General features: G+C 44.0%; 1 protein-coding gene across 2 annotated transcripts in view; it reads left to right on the top strand.

Annotated features, from left to right (window-relative positions):
• The first annotated feature begins 3674 nt into the window (after positions 1 to 3674).
• Positions 3675 to 19532, top strand: part of aqp9b (aquaporin 9b) — a 45155-nt gene continuing 29297 nt past the window's right edge. Inside the window, exons 1-2 of one of the 2 annotated variants that reach the window (XM_078427102.1) lie at positions 3675 to 4068; positions 6234 to 6360. In XM_078427102.1, coding sequence (XP_078283228.1) covers positions 3964 to 4068; positions 6234 to 6360 — 232 coding nt within the window. In that variant the 5' untranslated portion in view covers positions 3675 to 3963. The remainder of the gene's footprint in view (positions 4069 to 6233; positions 6361 to 19532) is intronic. The other variant, XM_078427103.1, reaches the window with a different exon arrangement.

Here is a 19532-nt window from a genome sequence, read left to right as displayed (position 1 = left end):
ATTCAATTAAATGAAAGAATTATAGCAAGTGCATCAAGGTCAAGGTTTCAAGGTCAGTTTATTGTCACGTGTACCAACTAAGGTAGGGTGAAATTCCACAGTAATCCATATCTAGAGCAATATGATATGGGTTACTGTGGAAAATGGACATTTCTGACTTAAGGAGAAATCAGCTTGTGTGCAGTTGGCAAGAATGGAACCCAGACATAACCTGGAGTTACTTGTACCTTGTTTCTGTTTCCATGCAGGATTGCATACACCCTGAGGCATTGGAGTTTGCTTATGGCAGCATGGCGATATGCCCCCGTTATACAGAGAGGAAGATAAATGAGGCTACCCACACTGAAAGGGTGCTTGTCCCACGACATGGGACTTATTTCACACCTTGAAGCCTCTAGTAAGCAAGAGAGCAGTCAGCTATCTCAGACTCCCAAGCTCAGAGGTTGCCCCCCAAAGCAGTACCAGGTGAGGTGCCCTTGAATCCATCCTGCGCTGGCACCAAGACTACATTGGCTACAAGAACCACATACATTTGTCTCAGCAGTTTTCCTCACAGTTATTGTGGCATGAAGGTTGTTGTGAGCACAGACATTATTCTTGGCAAGATTTGGAAGATTCCCTCAACATTTGCCGAATGGGGTGTATTCGTCGCTGTCTGAAGACGCAGGTGCGGAGGGATATTCATTTCACTATCAGGGACATGACACCCACTGAAAGGGGAAGGGGGCTCTGGCTGAGGTGAGGTGGGTCACCCTGTGGCCTCTGTCCCTGCTCCTTTTGCCACCACCATCTCCCCACTCATGCTACTCTTCCCATCACCGACGCTGCCTCCTTTCCCCCACCCACTCTCCCCTTGCCAAACTAACCTCTCTGTCATCAGTCAGAGTGAGGCCACACACAAACTGGAAACGTGTGTATCCTACAACGCAACCTGAACTGCTGACGAGGCCACTCAGCCCTGCAGGAGGATGCGCTTTGTGAGACAGGACTGCTCTGTCCAATGCAGGTCGTTACCCTATCCCCCCCCCCCCCCCCCTCCCATTAGCCCTGTACCTCAGTTTCAGAGAATGACAATGGCCTCCAATTCTGTTCTGTGCAAAACATTGGCCCTCGCCCCGTCAGTAGAAGCTTCTTCCGCTTCAATGCAATGCTATCCAACCCACCCCACTCCCCACACATTCTTTAATATCCCACCCAATCTAATCCCAGTGTTCACCCTCCCTCCTAACAATTGGAGAGTTTTGCAGGTAGTTCCTGCAGGTGCTGATTGAGAATGATCAGCCTTGATCACATTGAATGGTGGTGCTGGCTCGAAGGGCCGAATGGCCTACTCCTGCACCTATTGTCTACTGTCTATTGTTCCTCCACCTTTGCTACCATTCCCAATTTCCCCTTTCCCACCACTGTAGCTGAAACCCAGTCCCCTCAATGCCACCTCCGGGATCAACTCTGTCAGTTGCTGCCAATTCTGTAGGACTGGGGAACTGTGGGACTGTCATAGAACATTGCACAGCACAGGAACCACCCACGGTGATTGCATGCGAGATCAATACAATGAATGGTAGGTTGGGACTGTCCCGATTGAAGTACCCATGTTATGATACAGACCAAACCACGGCATGCCCTGTCGAAGTGTGACCCCACCAACCAACACAGCGCCAGGCTGCAACCGCAACAAGTAACCCAGTCTGAAGAAGAGTCTCTAGTATACGCCACCTTGGCTCCAGAGATGCTGCCTGACCAGCTGAGTTACTCCAGCTTTTCTTTTTGGTCTATCTTCACCATAAAGATTCAGCTTTGAATGGATGCAGGCCGTAGATAAATAGACGAGCAGGAAGGGACGGCAGACACTGGTTTACACTGAAGATAGACACAGAATGCTGGAGTAACTCAGCGGGTCAGGCAGCATCTCTGGAGAAAAGGAATAGGTGACGTTTCGGGGCGAGACCCTTCTTCAGACTGGGGGTCAAGGGAAAGGGGAAACTAGATGTATCTAGTCGCTAAATAAATAGAAGGTATTCCTTCCTGTGGAAGGCATTCTGCATTTTCTGACAGTGAAGGACGAGGAGTTTAGCATGACTACAGATCCCACCCGGCCACCCCCGTCCCTGGTTTCCACGGCAGCAACTGTCTGAATGTGGAAAGTCCACGCTCACATTAGCCGCCAACTTTCCAAAGGCTCCAAGCCATCCATGTTCAATTGGGATGGGATTGCACGCCTGGTTTCTCTGCTGTGTTACAGTTTCTACAAACAGTCCGAAACATTATTTTAAATTGATTTGAAATGAAAACTTTGAGATCCTTTTACACATTACATTTCCAGAAGAACACGTCTCTTTACAGCGGGAGCGGCGGCCACCACACGTTTTACTCTTCAGGCAACTTCGCTGGCGAGGCCGGAGAAATCCTGTTTTTTGAAAGGAGACAAAATGCTCGAACACATTGCAATTACTGATGTGTAGAAAGGAACTGCAGATGCAGGTTTACACCGAAGATAGACACAGAATGCTGGGGTAACTCAGCGGGACAGGCAGCATCTCTGGAGAGAAGGAATAGGTGACGCTTGAACCCTGAAGACCCTTCTTCAGACCCTCACAATTACTGATGTCATTGTGAAACGTGTCCATGTTGAAAACATTAATACAAAGTGCTGGAGGAACTCAGCATCTGTAGAGAAAAATGGATAGAAACGTTTCACAGATAGGACCCTTCCACAGACCAGTCTTCTTTACTGATGGGAATTGATTGGTTATTTTGATTCAACGTTTACATCCAAAAAATATATGTTTTTTTAAATTATTTGAGCTAATTTGACTCAAACTTTGCAGTCAGAAGAAGGATCTCGACCCGAAACGTCACTTCTCCATGTTCTCCAGAGATGCTGCCTGACCCGCTGAGTTACTCTAGCACTTTGTGTTCTTTTGCATCTATAACATTTGCTTAGCAACTAATCACAATCCATGCATTTGGATACACTCCATGCATTTAGTTTCTACCGTGGATAGAATGAAACATGGGAAATGTCCAACAGACATTTAAACGTATAAGATTATTAAGGGGCTGGACACGTTAGAGGCAGGAAACATGTTCCCACCTAGACTTTCCTCGCAATGGCTCCTTCGTGAAGCACCCGAGGCTGACGAGGGCGGGCACAGAGATCTACCTCACGGTTCACCCCTTACAGCGCCCAGCACACAGTCTCTACATGACAGGCGACCTGAGCTACTTTGGGGACAGATTGAAAAGCAGCTGGTTGCAATGCAACGTTGAAATCCTTTGGCTTCCAACCAGCCAGCTGAATAATATTGTCAGCCAACCACACCAACTGCTTGTAGTTGTGATCAAAACTCCTTACTTTTAATAAAGTCGCCGTTTGTTTTGTGTGAAGGATAACTGCCTTCCACAACGCCCCAGCACCATTACTTTCCCCACTCGCCAAAACCTCTCTCCCCATTCAAATGCCCCCCCCCCCCCCCCCCCCCCGCGCCAATAAATATAGTGTATTTGAAACATGTTCCCTACCTAGCGAGGTACATACTCTGAAAACTGTGCTGAATCTCTCTCTATTCTACCCCTGGGACTCTGATTAACCAGGCGGGCTAGTTCATAATGGTTGCACTGTGCGCTTTGCTAATCATTAACAGGGAGAGCTCGGATTTGGGGATTCGTGCAACCATTTCTTTCCCTCCAATGTCACGAACCTTCTGAGTTATTGTGGAACGGGCAAGTTTTTTTGGGGTGGAAATGCGGGGAGGAAAAGAGCGAGGGGGAGGGCGAGGATCAGTGGCCACGCTGAGAGCGGGCCGAATGGTCCCCGCGTTGCACATGTTGATCTGATCGGGGCCACCGTTATCAGGCGGCGGGCAGACTGCGGTGACGAAATTCACAGCCGTGTGTTGAGAAACCAGACAGGTTCGCGGCTCCAGCAGGGAGTGGGGGGAACACCCAACTCGCCCACAAGCCATGGAGTCTCTGGTCCAGAGGAAGACTTTGGTGGACAAATGCAAACTGAAGAACAGCTGGATAAAGGAAGGGCTCGCCGAATTTCTGGGGACATTTATTCTAATTGTGAGTTGATTTTTAACACAACAGAACTCCTTTCTTGTCACAATCCAGGAGATTAAACTCCAATTTAATTGTAAGAATAACTAACATCAGCAGTTAAAGTGTAAACCCGTTGGTGTGCTCATTGCTCAGATATCCAAGTGAATCCCTTCCCAAACACTAAACAGGTGAATGTCCTCTCCCTCGCGTGAATTCTCTGGTGGATCCCCATCATTGTGAGTATTGGTGAGGATGCGTTTCCATGTAATGTCAGAAGTAACTGCGCCCATTATCCGTTAGCTCTCGGCCTGAATTCTTTGTCCCGGCCCATTCCAGTATCTGTGGAGCGAATGGACATGCGATGGGTTGGGTCAGGATCCTTCTGTAGAAACACCCTCGGCCCATCTCCCTCCATGGATGTTGCCTGACCCGCTGAGTTCCTCCAGCACTTTGTGTTTTGTTCAAGATTCCAGCATCTGTGTTCCGGGCCGTTGTAAACAGACCATGTCTCAGTTTGCCTTTAAATGGTCACAATTCGCTGCCAAATGCCGATGGATTTAAACGTGAAATATCAAATTACGCCTCATTTTTTTTCGGGGGGGGGAGAGAATCGAAAAGACAAAAACAAAACAAAGGCAATCTGCAAACAAACTCTGTAAAGGTCACTTCGTGTACCCCGTTCCGTCCAGATGCTGTAAAAGGAATCTCATTCATTGCATGTTATTCCCGAGTAAATTCACAGTAGTAATTATCCGTGGTCAAACTCCCCATGCGTTGGATCAACGGTACATTGGTAAATTGTGAAATAAACTTTAAATGTAGTCAGAGATAGGGAACAACATTCAGTATCGTTCAGTTGGAGAGATAGTTCTTCCTTAGGTCTCCCATCTCCCCTGGACGTTCTGACCATCTCAGAGCTTCAGAAGTATTCCTGAACTGTAGAGAATATTACTTACAGCTTAGTTAGATATCATTGGGCCCATTCCCCATCCCAACAAGACACCAAGTGCTGGAGTAACTAACGGGTCTGGCAGCATCTCTGGAGAACATGATTTTGGGTTGGGACCCTTCTTCACACTCAGACCAACTTTGAAAGAGTTAAATCCTCACGTTCATAAGTTCATAAGTCATAGGAGCAGAATTAGGCCACTCGACCCGTCAAGTCTACTCCGCCATTCAATCATGGCTGATCTATTTTTCCCTCTCAACCCCATTCTCCTGCCTTCTCCCCATAACCCTTGACACCCTTACTAATCAAGAATCTGTCAATCTCTGCCTTAAAAATACCCAATGACTTGGCCTCCACAACCGTCTGTGGCAATGAATTCCAACAATCCCTATTCTCCCCACTCCATGCATTTTTTCCCCCATTTCAAATATTAATCAACATGTTTAAAAGTTGCCGTTGAACCATCTTCACATGACCTTGAATAAAACAAACGCTCATCTCCCCACTGCTTCATTTATAGCCATATTTTGGGTCAGCAAGTTCCCACCAACAGGCTGGTGCCGAACATTCCAATGGTGGGACATCCCTGGAATGCATTTAGGCCCATCAGTACATATTTGGTCAAAACACCAATTATCTCTGAAGTTTCTGGTGAACCTGCTATAGCCACCAAAAGCCAGAAATCCCAACAGAATGCCTTTAAAGAGGTACATATATAGGACATATATAGGACAGGTTTGAAGTAATATGAACCAAACGTAGGCAGGTGGGACTGGTGTAGCTGAGACATGTTGGCCGGTGTGGGCAAGTTGGGCCGAAGGGCTTGTATCCACACTGTATCACTCTATGATTCTGAGAGCTAGTAGTGGTGATTGTTGGGAAAGAAAGTCACCAACATGCAGGAGCACTACAACAAGCCTTCGGGATGAACACTTGGATTACCCTGTTAACCACTGCATTTCCACAATGCAGCATTCCCTTCAGTAACTAACAAGCTTAAACTAAACAAGATTGAAACATATCATGAGATCAGCATTATGCCTAAGTAGTGTCTTTCTTTCTTGCACAATTGAGATGTGAACTCATTGACTAGAAGTGTGCTTATTCCAAGAAAGGCATATTCACATTAACGTGTCCCAGTGATTATTGTTAAGCATTTCAGATTAAAGACGTAATGTTGAATGTGTTATATGTCTTTTGAACGAACTGTAAATATTGTTGAATTGTTTGTATGTTGCAGCTGTTTGGTTGTGGTTCTCTTGCCCAGTCAGTGCTGAGCAGAGGAGTAAGTGGCAATATGTTGACCTCTTCTATTGGCTTTCCATTCGGAGTTACCATCGGTGTTTATGCAACAATAGGGGTGTCAGGTATGTGGAGATATGATTCTGAAAGTGGAAGATTTAAGAGATTTTAAATGTTGAAACAAAAAGGGAGTACCTGGTTTTAGCTAACCCAAGTTTTCTATTACATTGTGGCACTAATGCTTCTTGGACTGTAAACTTGAATAAATCTTCACTATTTGAACCTAGCCTTGAGAACACAGGACTGGTACGGTAGCGCAGCGGTAGAGTTGCTGCTTTACAGCGAATGCAGCGCCGGAGACTCAGGTTCGATCCTGACTACGGGTGCTGCACTGTAAGGAGTTTGTACGTTCTCCCCGTGACCTGCGTGGGTTTTCTCCGAGATCTTCGGTTTCCTCCCACACTCCAAAGACGTACAGGTATGTAGGTTAATTGGCTGGGTAAGAATGTAAAAAAAATATCCCTAGTGGGTGTAGGATAGTGTTAAATGTACGGGGATCGCTGGGCGGCACGGACTTGGTGGGCCGAAAAGGCCTGTTTCTGGCTGTATATATATGATATGATATGATATGACTGCATAATCCTTCAACTGCAAGGAGATCCAGGAAATATACTGTCCCTGGCCAGTCAACTCTTCATAGTTTTCAATTAACAAACAATGAACCTAAAAAAATCTGTAATATTTTAATCATAAAGTAAGATGTAAATCTCGATTAACTCTTTGGAATCTTTACGTAATTCCAAATTGAATCTGTATTTGTAATATTAATTTTTAAAAGTTTTATGCAATTTGAATGAAAAGTTAAAAAAAACTACAGATGTTCAAAGTCCAAAATTGGAACAGAAAGCACAGGAAACAATTGGAAGTAGAGGCAGCATCTGTGTTTCAGGTCAAAGATCTGATTAAGCAATTTGTAATTCATTTTCTGATCTATGTGCCATTTTCATCATCATAGTTGCCCGTGTGCTGCTCTGAAGAATACTCTTCTACTTTTTCTTGTGAGACTTTGTTAGGTTGCAGTTATCAGGAGAGCGATACTATATTGTTCTCTGCAAGACATCTTGTACCTCTATACACTTGGTGTGTAATGTTGGCTTCAAAGCAAAATGCAGCACGATAGTTTAATATTCATTCCATTCTCAATATATTCTAACTTAAGACAGACTCAAAAAGCTAGAGTAACTCAGCGGGACAGGCAGCATCTCTGGAGAGAAGGAATGGGTGACGTTTCATGTGAAGACCCTGGAAGAGTCTCGATCCGAAACGTCGCCCATTCCTTCCCTCCGGAGATGCTGCCTGTCCCGCTGAGTTACTCCAGCTTTTTGTGTCTATCTTTGGTTTAAACCAGCATCTGCAGTTCCTTCCTACCCATATTCTATCCTAAACCTAATCCAACAAGCTGAGAGGTTTTGTTCTCTGCAACTATGTCCCTGTCCATACTAACAAAATTCAAGGAAAACCCACACAATTTATCATCTAAAGTATACTTTATGGGTAGAGTACCATGCTCTATCAATTGTTCATTGCTTGAAGCATGGAGTAGGAATGATGTCTCCGATCTACTATTGTGTCCAGCAATAAAGTCAAGAGAATGGCGGACCAGGGTGTTAAGGAGTTTGGGCGTGGGCTGGAAGCAGGTAGGGCGATGTTGGGGACATTGTTTTAATATTGGTGAAGGGGAGTCCAGGAATGGACACAAGTAAATCAGCTCTCATTGCAGGTCTTCAAAGTTGGTGCAATGGGATCAGATCATGTTGCCCTTGAGAATGCCCAACAGTGGATGGGCCCTGGGACCACATGGACCACGTTCCCTTGTAATGAACCAAATGGAGAATAGTCCTGTGTGGCGTCAGCCTCATTATGGTCACTCATGACAAGAGAGAGCTGGATAGAGCTCTTAAGGATAGCGGAGTGAGGGGGTATGGGGAGAAGGCAGGAACGGGGTACTGATTGAGAGTGATCAGCCATGATCGCATTGAATGGCGGTGCTGGCTCGAAGGGCTGAATGGCCTACTCCTGCACCTATTGTCTATTGTCTATTGTCTATTGACATATTTTCAGAGTGGTGAAAAAACAACTCAGAAACGCTCCTTTCTGTATTTCACTCTTGAAGAAACAGATTTCCAAATTGTTAAACACTGAAGAAGATAGCTATGTGCAATCAAATTACCAGATAGTAATGTCTCCCATCAGAAATGCATCAGTTATGAATCACAACACCTCCACACCCATCAGATAAGTTATACGATGTAAAACCCACAAAAATGACCACTAATGAGTCACCTATCATGTATATAAATACTCTTGCAGAGGCTGGATGCTGTATAATAGCTTGGCTCTATGTTCATTTATCTCTGGAATTTATATTCTACCTGTGAAGGTGGGATGAAAGTCTCTTCAGTCTATTGGTTGGAAGGCTCTTAAATGTTTACTGATCTTTATATATCCAAGTCGATATAAGCCACAGATATCATCAGAGTCACCCGAGTCAAAAGTACATTTTATTGCCTAATAATTTAAAATAACAAACGCTCTGTGTTACCAGATTTTAGTTGATGCCTTTTCTATGTAAAATCAGTTTTTAATATCTTTTGTGTTACATGAATGTAGATCTTTTGTGTTATATGAATGTAGATCTTTGTTCTCTTGCTTTCCTTCACCAGAGCAAGTTTACCATCGCTTTCTGACTTCGCCCCATGTCTGGAAATTGACTAGCCAAGAGATTAATTTATCTACCTGACCTGATCCCTTTAGAAATATTTGCAAACATTCCTCTTTCAGGAATCTTCAGTCCTTGCCGCATGGATGTTTAATGGGAACTCCTGGGATAAGCGAACAATTCTTCTGTTGTCTCTGCTTATCCTGAGGAACAGAATTAAAGTACAGCCGCAATCTTATACATTCTGCAACTGCCTGAGGTTATGGACTTTCTTTTAAAACCCGTGCAAGCTCTCTTTGTTCATGAAACCTAAAAGTAAACAGTATTTCTCTTCCCAAATCCATTTGGTGTAAAAAATTCCCTCTCGTTCCATGGGTTTTGAGGTGGCTGCTGACACCAATGCAAGAATGTGGTCTCGGATAAGGTACTTGGTGCTTCAATGAGAAGGAGGGAGATACTTTGTGAGATTTTGTGTCCCTTCCACTACGCACACAGGACATCCTGGTGCTCCTGATGCATGGCTTCAAGGTTCTCAATAAGACCTTGGAAGCTCCTTTGCCATTTTTTAGCAGTCATGGACCAGGGAATGCCAGCAGTTAGCAGGGATGTCTTCAAGGTGTCAATGGCACCATTTCTTCAAGGTGTCTTTGGGCACAACCTTGAACCTTTTCCCTTATCCACATAGTATAAAGTTTGGAAAAGGGAGTCTGTTTTGGGAATTGAATGGTGGGCATTCAAACGACGTGGCCTGACCAACATAGTCCCTCAATGTCAGATATACTTGTCCTGGAGCGGACATTGATATTGGTTCATTTATCCTTGAATTTGAAAGCTTTTGCAGGGCCAATGTTGGTGCTAATTTCCGGTACCTTGAGATGGTGCTTAAGTAAGTCCAAGTCTCAGATAGAGGAGGATAACTGATGGCCCATGTCTCAAGTATGGTCTGAGACCTGGATCTATAAATATGCTTTTTCTCAATTGACCAATTGCTGCGCTGGCTCTCCTGACTCATTGTTGTCCTTTCATTATTCAACAGTGTCTGATAAATGTCCTTTATAGAAAAACACCTTCTGTGCATCACTCTTGAGTGTAATGCAGCGTAAACGGATGAACATATTAAGTAGAATTTATGGCAATGTATGGTCCCTAATGGATTGATAATGATTCTGTAACATTGCACTGGATATATACTTCCATTTAGCGGCTCAGTTCGGCACTTGGTGTGATGCATTCTAATTGTGTTGCATATAAACCTGAGCATTGCTTCTCCAAGAAAGTAAAAAGGGCACCAGCCCAAAATTTGCCAGTGCAGCACCTGCTGTTTTGGTACTTTGGGTGTTGAATTAGTTCCAATACGATGGTCAATGTCCATGGGCTTATTTGTACGATAAGCACACCAGCTGCACAGGGACGTCAGTGAGTGCATTCAGTGTTACTTCCCATCTCAGAAGCCTGGTGCAGACTGAACCTCAATGTACAACTTTAAAGTGAAGCCACCACACTCAGTTTGAGTTCAATGTCATGGCAAAATCATATGTTAGGGATGATCTAACATCGACCGAGGGAGGTCAAATGTTAAACAAGGAGGTAGATACCCCTCAGTACAGTTCAAAGATAATAGATGGACCACTCCGTTGAAATCACCTATACTGAAGTGTAGTACGCAAAGGAGCCATTTTAGTAGGCAAAACCCGCCGTCTATTATGCCTCTCGCAGTGTAATCAGTGTTTTGGGGGAACAGTATGTGTGATGATACCATAAAAGTGCAGAATCTATATCTCATCTATCAATTCACAGATTTTTGTTATTTTTCTTTTTAAATGTTTCTGCAAGTTTCTGCCTACTAAAATGGCACCACAACATACTACGTTTTTTAGGGTCGAGTGGTCTATCTTGCTCTGGTTTATTATCTTTGGTACTGTTTAAATGGGTCACCGTCACCTGCAGGTCTGTTGCTGACTGCTATGTGTTGGCTGTTGCTTTGATAGAAGGATAGTTTCCAGACTTGTCCAGAACTGCTGAAGTCCAGGATTGCCATTAATGGCTTTGACCTTCCAATAATTGGTTGGAAATACGTGGATTATTAGAGAGGAGGGTGTGGCAGAGAGAACGACCAGGTAATTCACCCTTACGAGATAAGCAGCCAGATGAGACCGGAGAGAAAGCAGGGACAGGGTGCTTGGCACAGCCCATGTCTCAACGTGAAGCTCAAACCTGGTGGAGGATCATGAGTCAGTCACCTGTGCTTTGGGGAGGATGAAGCATCCCTCTCCCCATCAGAACTGCCCCCTCCATCGACTCCTTTAAGTCCAGGCTCAAAACATATTTCTACTCCCTAGCGTTTGAGGCTCATTGAGGAGGCGCTGTGAACTGTTTGCGTGCTACTGTATGTTTTCATTTTTTTTCTATTGGAACCTAATCAAATGTACAGCACTTTGGTCAACGTCTGTTGTTTTTAAATGTGCTATACAAATAAAATTGACTTGACTTGACTTGACTTGACAAGGGGCACCTCACCAGTGGTTGGTGTGGTTACTCTCAAGCTGCGGAATTAGAGATATCTGTTAACCTAGAACATATCAGAGTATAGAAAGAAGCCTTTCGGCCCACAATGTCCATGCTGAACACAATGCCAAATTCCATGAATCTCCTGTGCCTGCACGTGATCTATATCTCTCCATTCCTTGCATATCCATGCGTATATCCAAAAGCCTCTTAAATGCCAGATCACAAAGAACACATCGCAGGCTATATTACAGCGATCAGCAATGATCTCTATTCCCAGAGAACTGTATTTATTTGATCCAATTCTGTCTTGCCAGCAAGCAGCAGGCAGAGCAAGCACACAAATTTGCAAAGAGTGTAGGCGTGACCATGATGCAGGGCATCTCTGACTGCACGTCACTTGGTGGGCATCATATGCCAACACCAAGATGTATGGAAACTGGAAAGGGTTCCATCCCCGGTGCCCCCCACCCACCCCCCCCCCCCCCCCTCATGAGAGCACAATTAATGCAACATTCAGTGCTCAGTAACTCAACTTCAAAAACTACAGATTCTGGAAATCTGAAATAAAAAGACAAAAGCATTGGAAGCACTCAGCATCTGATACGTGTTTCCAGCATTTTCTGTATTTAGATCAGTCCCAGTGACAGGGCAGTAGTCAAAGTGCTTCCGTTCTGCAGCACACAAAACATGCCTGCAGTGGTCTTCACAGCAATGACCTGGCCCTCTCTCTGGTGTGTAACTTGCACACACATATGGGCAACCTACATGCAAGAAGTGCCACCATGCCAACTGGAATATGGTGCAACCCATTGCATTGTACATACCAATGTTCTGCTCAGATTACCCCAGTATGCAGAAAAAAACTTGGTCTCAAGATGTTCTGTCTATGTTGCCCAGCACTGCCTTGCTGGTTGGACACAGTGAGCAGCTCCAGAGGCAGTGAGCAGATCCAGAGAAGAAATTCAAGGCCTGGAGACAACCTCGACAGTCTCTTGGAGACACAAGAGACTGCATATGCTGGAATCTGGAGCAAAAGACTCAACTGGTCAGGCAGCATCTGTAGGGGGAAATAGATAGACAGTTGACCTTCCAGTTCGGGACCCTTCATCTGGACTCAAACATTCAAATGTCAAACAGTAACCAGTTCATTCCCAGTGCTCAGATGTCGGGTCTCAAGCCAAAACATCGTCCCAATCCTTTGGCCTCCACAGATGCTGCTCGACCCACTGAATTCTCCCAGCAGTTTTTTTTTAACCAATGCATTCCCAAAGATATTGTCATCTGGCTGCCTTGGTCTTTTTTGAGTGAAAAACAAAGTGCTGGTTAATTAGGCAGCATCTCCAATGGAAAATGCACATTTGATGTTTCGGGTTGGGAACCTTCTGCAGAATAATGGAGTGGGGTGGGGTGGGGTGAGGGGGGGGGGGTGGGGTGGGGTGGAGATAGATGGTTAACCCATTCTAGACCATGGCTTCCAGAGTTTGGCTGTCATTCTCTAACAAACAGAATCCAATACACTGTCATTCTCTAACAAATAAATACAATATTATGTCCCTCTCCAAAATTCTGTATGGGAGCTTGTAATATTATATCAATTACCAAATCACTAACAAATGATGAACTCTGAGCTTTGGAAATGATTGCATATAATTCACAAAAGCACAAAGACTTTGCTTCATGGAGTTGGAAGATTATCAGAGAAAGTTGTACACCAGTAAGCATTTGTTCTTCTAAAAAAACATTTCTAAAAATAAATCCATTTAATTCCAAGGAACATTAATCCATATCTGACTCCTTGTCATAGATTTCATGGCGCCATCAATTGGCCATTAAACAAAGTGCCAGGTTACTAAAATCCAGTTTGTATTGTATTAAATAATGACTGAAGGATTATTCTCAATATACTTAACTGCTGCTCAATGTCTCTGGGATGTCACCCTTCAACATCTGGAGTTGTGTAGTATGGATGAGGGATTTTCAGCAGGTGGTGGTCTTTTGTGTGTGTGTGTGTGCGTGTGCGTGCGCGTGCGCGCGTGCATGCGCATGTTTGTGTGTGTGTGTGTGTGTTTGCGTGCGTGTGTGTGTGTATGTGTGTGTTTGCGTGCGTGTGTGTGTGTGTGTTTGTGCGTTTGTGTGTGTGTGTGTGTGTGTTTGCGTGTGTGCGTGTGTGCGTGTGTGCGTTTGTGTGTGTGTGTTTGTGTGTGTGTGTGTGTGTGTGTGTGTGTGTGTGTGTGTGTGTGTGTGTGTGTGTGTTTGTGTGGGTGGGTGTGTGGGTGTGTGGGTGTTTTTGTCCGTCCGTCCTGTAAGGGCTTTCATTATTCATTGGCAGATGGTGGGACCAAATCACATGTCCCATAACAACAGAAAAGGGCAGGTGATGCACAATTAATTGGTATCATTTTAACCAGATGTGATTAGCACACCAATCCCTACACCTTGCTGGTTCAGTGTCCTCTGAGCACCCACTATGCTTGTGAGTGGGCCACTCACTCGCCCTCTAGAGTGACCATTTCATGTGTAGCCAGAAACAGCTCATGTCAGAAGGTTTGCTGGTCCTGCACCGTGGTTAAGCCAGCCAGCCTGCATGGCTTCATTTGACTTAAAGAGAAAGGATTCTGTCGCCTCTGCAAATAATGGAAGTTATGGAGGGCGGCAACTTACTTTCTCCCAACCACTGCACCACCCGGCCACTTACACTGCACCACCCGGCCACTTACACTGCACCACACTGCCATTGTTCATCAACTAGCAGAAGGGTTGTTTCTAAGCCTTGATTCATTGCTTTTGCCAAACCTCAGTACAATCCATTACTGTAATGGTTTCTTACCTTCAAATTTATATACAAATGTGCCAAATAAGCAAGTTCTGTGATATTTATCTCCTGCTGACAGTCGATGTGTGTTTATCTTTAACTATGACAGGTCTCATGAGGTTAAGATTTAACCCTGTATGTCAAAGGCACATACGTTCATAAGTTCTAGGAGCATAATTAGGCCATTCGGCCCATCGTCTACTCTTCCATTCAAGCACGGCTGTTCTATCTTTCCCTTTCAACTCCATTCTCCTGCCTTCTCCCCATAACCCCTGACACCCTTGTACCTATGAATCTGTCAATCTCTGCCTTAGTTCAAATGTTATGGAGTTTCAGAACTTGCTTTAAACCTCTTTATTTTTTTGTTGTGAAGTAATCTGTTTTGGTTTAAAGATGAAGTGCCATATTTTAGTTTTTCTGGTGTGAGCCATTTGGATTTAGAGGACACTTTGTCCTGGCCATTTGGAAAATTTGACCCTTTGTCCTGCATGGCCACCCAGTCCATTAGCAGCATTAGATGGAACAACTGGCTGCAAAATGGGAGAGGAGAGAATGGGCATTATGGCAGTAGTCCCATTGCTAGAAACACGGCCACTCTTTGGCCTCCTCTGCCTGTGTGCAAGACCATCTGCCTTCCAGACTTGTTACAGATATTTACTAACGCCCTCTAATAAAGAAGCTTTGTTCGTGCCTTTCTTTTCCCCAATCCTTCTTTTCCCTTATGTCCACATTCTGGGAATGCTTTTGCAAATTGATGTAAGAACATTATACATTTCCTGGGATCAACAATTCCATGTGGTTTTATTTACACCATATTGTAAAGATATATCGTGGATTTGTCAAAACCATACATTTTGGCAAGGGGCTTTTTTCCATTTAATATAACATTGCAACAATGGGACAAGATTTATTTAATAAATTGTAGGCACTCACTAAAGCATGTGGAGATTATTGTCTTGTTTCCACATTTATAATGAAAATAATCCACATTGTATTGGAACATCTACATAATTTCCTCTGCCTGTTCAAGATCATGTTAATCTGAATCCTGATTTTAACCAGTATCAATTCTGAATCTCAGAGAAATTTACCTCGTGTTTGATGATCCTACGAATCCCATGTCAGATTTCCAATTCAGATGTTGGCACTACATAGAAAACATCTGATCATAAGACAATTTACATCAATTTAAAATTATCAAAACCCAATTTTCGATTCAACTTCTAATTTCTCACTGGTGGAGTTAGAGCAAAGGTTTTCTAAAGACCTGGATTAAATCTTTTAACAATAATAGAAAATTGCACAGGCTGTTATCAGCTGTCTAAAGTTTCACCATTCCACAAGATTTACATTGAGAGCATTTCTCATCTATTTCTCAGATATTTCCTTGGAGACTGCATTGCCCATAAAGCCAATGCCAGGTCTCAAAACACACCCATCGGACCCATCCCCCACTCATTTCCTTGCGATCTTCTCTGTCTCACCCATCCATCAGATTTATATGTGAATAATAAAATGTGCAATCGGCCTGCACGTTTGATTCAAAGAGCCACATAATGCAATGGTTGCATGTGCATGTGTTGCAGGTGCACTTGGCAGGTAATGGGAAGGGCTGTGATACTTATCCCAACACAATGCAAAGAATTCTGTAACTCCATCACCCAGAGACAAACTTAAAGTGCCTCCAAAATGCACAATTGCAAGACAGACTGGCGAGATCTACCTGAATCTGTTTCTTTTGCCGAATGTGTCAATTAGCTGAGGTCTTTACAGTTTGATTGAGTCTGATGCAGTATTATCGAAATATCAGAAGCCATTTTACATAATTATCAGGATAAACTGGACAATGTTTGCAATACGTGCTTTACTGACTGAATTAATTATTAACAGAATGAAATGATTATGACAAATGTAAAAACAAATGCAATGGTCTTTGGATTAGAACAAATTGTATTGTTCTTATTAGAGATCAACCATTCTGATGTTGCATCAGAGAAGTGACCTTTGCTGTGTTTCAGAATGTTTGTCGATGAGGAGTTTTGTTTGTGATTTGATCAAACTATCACTTGCATTGATCTGTTGACAGTTTGTTGTGAGGACATGTTATTGAATGCAACTGTCCCTGTGGTTACTGACATTGACATTTTGGGTCGGTACTTCGAGTCTGAAGAAGGATCCTGACCCGAAACGTCACCCATCCTTTTTCGCCAGAGATGTTGACTGACCCGCCGAGTTACTCCAGCACTTTGTGTCAATCTTCGGAATAAACCAGCATCTGCAGTTCCTTTCTACAGAGCATGCTTAAGGAATCTGGCCCGCTCCAAGTTGGAAGCCAGTGCACCATTGCTTGGATTATTAAAGCTATGCACCTGGATCCAAATGCCACAGGCACAAATAATATGGCAGAAGTGACTTTTGGAACACATGCTGAAAGGAAGCCACCTTGAAGATGTGAAAAGCTGGAGACTTTCCTCCTTGTTGTTCTTGCCTTGATGTGGCCCATACCTGGGATCCCCAAGTTCCTCTGTGCTCCAGCCCTAAGCCCATACCAAAGAACTGTGGGCAGCACGATGGTGCAGCGATAGAGTTGCTGCCTTACATCGCCAGAGACCTGGGGTTCGATCCTGACTACGGGTGCTGTCTGTACGGAGTTTGTACAATCCCCCCATGACCTGCGTGGGTTTTTTCCAAGATATTAAGTTTCCTCCCACACTCGATAGACGTGCAGGTTTGTAGGTTAATTTGGCTTAGATAAAAATTGTAAATTGTCCCTAATGTGTAGGATAGTGCTAAAGTGCGGGGATCACCGATCAACACAGACTCGGTGGGCCAAAGGGCCAGTTTCTGCGCTGTATCTCTAAACTAAACTAAACCATCCTGGGTGCCGCACGCAGCCAGTAATTCCTCACTGCCTGCTTTCACAACAATCACATGCTAGCTCAGGAGATGTTTATTCAGCAAAGATAGAGCTGAAAAACTGACATTGCCCCATTCTGTGGAAACCACACTCGAAGTTGAGAGGCCAATGCAAAGCATGACTTTTCATTAAATGCAAACCTTCAGATTAGATACAGCAGGGATTGTGATCTAACCAGCAATCAGTTTCAAAGTGGAAGCTTGTGGCTTCATGAACTTTCCAAAGAGTTCAAGTAAAAACAAAGTCCGCACCTTGACCACTGAAACTCTTGAAAAGTACACGGCAGCTTACAGAATTGATTGAAATAAATTGTAAATGCAGAGGTGCTTATTTTAAAGTTTACAATGGGTGTACAAAAATAGTTTTCCATTCCGAGCAGCTTTAAATAAAAACTTTATGTGAGCTACATATCTACTGGTTTATCGCCTTGATTAAGCATGATTGAAGCAACTAGCATGCTATTCACAAGGTTAAACTTAGATAAAGGTGAGGGTCCACTCCATAGCTCATTCATTCATTAGTTGTTATCTTCTGTGTTTTTCTCCTAAACACTGATATATTTCCTTTAGGAATGTGTGCAGTATGTATTTCATTTATTGTACAAGCTTCCTGATTTCTCATTCCTGAACCCCTGATGTTACTAGAATAAAAAATAACTCTTTGTTCTGCTTTTGTCTACAATTTCACATGGCCAGAAGGCTCCATCTCTCCTTTGATCATTTTACGATCCCCTATAACATGTTTTCACAGTGCGTTACTTATCTTCACCTCTTTAGCAGCATACTTTCAGGGACATCTTTTTCCTGTCCACATCAGGCCAATGTGCCGCCATTCAATACGATCATGGCTGATCACTCTCAATCAGTACCCCGTTCCTGCCTTCTCCCCATACCCCCTAACTCCGCTATCCTTAAGAGCTCTATCCAGCTCTCTCTTGAAAGCATCCAACGAACTGGCCTCCACTGCCTTCTGAGGCAGAGAATTCCACACCTTCACCACCCTCTGACTGAAAAAGTTCTTCCTCATCTCCGTTCTAAATGGCCTACCCCTTATTCTTAAACTGTGGCCCCTTGTTCTGGACTCCCCCAACATTGGGAACATGTTATCTGCCTCTAATGTGTCCAATCCCCTAATTATCTTATATGTTTCAATAAGATCCCCCCTCATCCTTCTAAATTCCAGTGTATACAAGCCCAATCGCTCCAGCCTTTCAACATACGACAGTCCCGCCATTCCGGGAATTAACCTAGTGAACCTACGCTGCACGCCCTCTATAGCAAGAATATCCTTCCTCAAATTTGGAGACCAAAACTGCACACAGTACTCCAGGTGCGGTCTCACCAGGGCCCGGTACAACTGTAGAAGGACCTCTTTGCTCCTATACTCAACTCCTCTTGTTACGAAGGCCAACATTCCATTGGCTTTCTTCACTGCCTGCTGTACCTGCATGCTTCCTTTCATTGACTGATGCACTAGGACACCCAGATCTCGTTGAACTCCCCCTCCTCCTAACTTGACACCATTCAGATAATAATCTGCCTTTCTATTCTTACTTCCAAAGTGAATAACCTCACACTTATCTACATTAAACTGCATCTGCCATGTATCCGCCCACTCACACAACCTGTCCAAGTCACCCTGCAGCCTTATTGCATCTTCCTCACAATTCACACTACCCCCCAACTTAGTATCATCTGCAAATTTGCTAATGGTACTTTTAATCCCTTCGTCTAAGTCATTAATGTATATCGTAAATAGCTGGGGTCCCAGCACCGAACCTTGCGGTACCCCACTGGTCACTGCCTGCCATTCCGAAAGGGACCCATTTATCCCCACTCTTTGCTTTCTGTCTGTCAACCAATTTTCTATCCATGTCAGTACCCTACCCCCAATACCATGTGCCCTAATTTTGCCCACTAATCTCCTATGTGGGACCTTGTCGAAGGCTTTCTGAAAGTCGAGGTACACCACATCCACTGACTCTCCCTTGTCAATTTTCCTAGTTACATCCTCAAAAAATTCCAGTAGATTTGTCAAGCATGATTTCCCCTTCGTAAATCCATGCTGACTCGGAATGATCCCGTTACTGCTATCCAAATGCTCAGCAATTTCGTCTTTTATAATTGACTCCAGCATCTTCCCCACCACTGATGTCAGACTAACTGGTCTATAATTACCTGTTTTCTCTCTCCCTCCTTTCTTAAAAAGTGGGATAACATTTGCTATCCTCCAATCCACAGGAACTGATCCTGAATCTATAGAACATTGAAAAATGATCTCCAATGCTTCCACTATTTCTAGAGCCACCTCCTTAAGTACTCTGGGATGCAGACCATCAGGC

This window comes from Rhinoraja longicauda, chromosome 33 (assembly GCF_053455715.1).
Source record: "Rhinoraja longicauda isolate Sanriku21f chromosome 33, sRhiLon1.1, whole genome shotgun sequence".
Lineage (NCBI taxonomy): Eukaryota > Metazoa > Chordata > Chondrichthyes > Rajiformes > Arhynchobatidae > Rhinoraja > Rhinoraja longicauda.
Note: the sequence above shows the minus strand (reverse complement) of the source record. Positions and strands in the feature narration are given on the sequence as shown.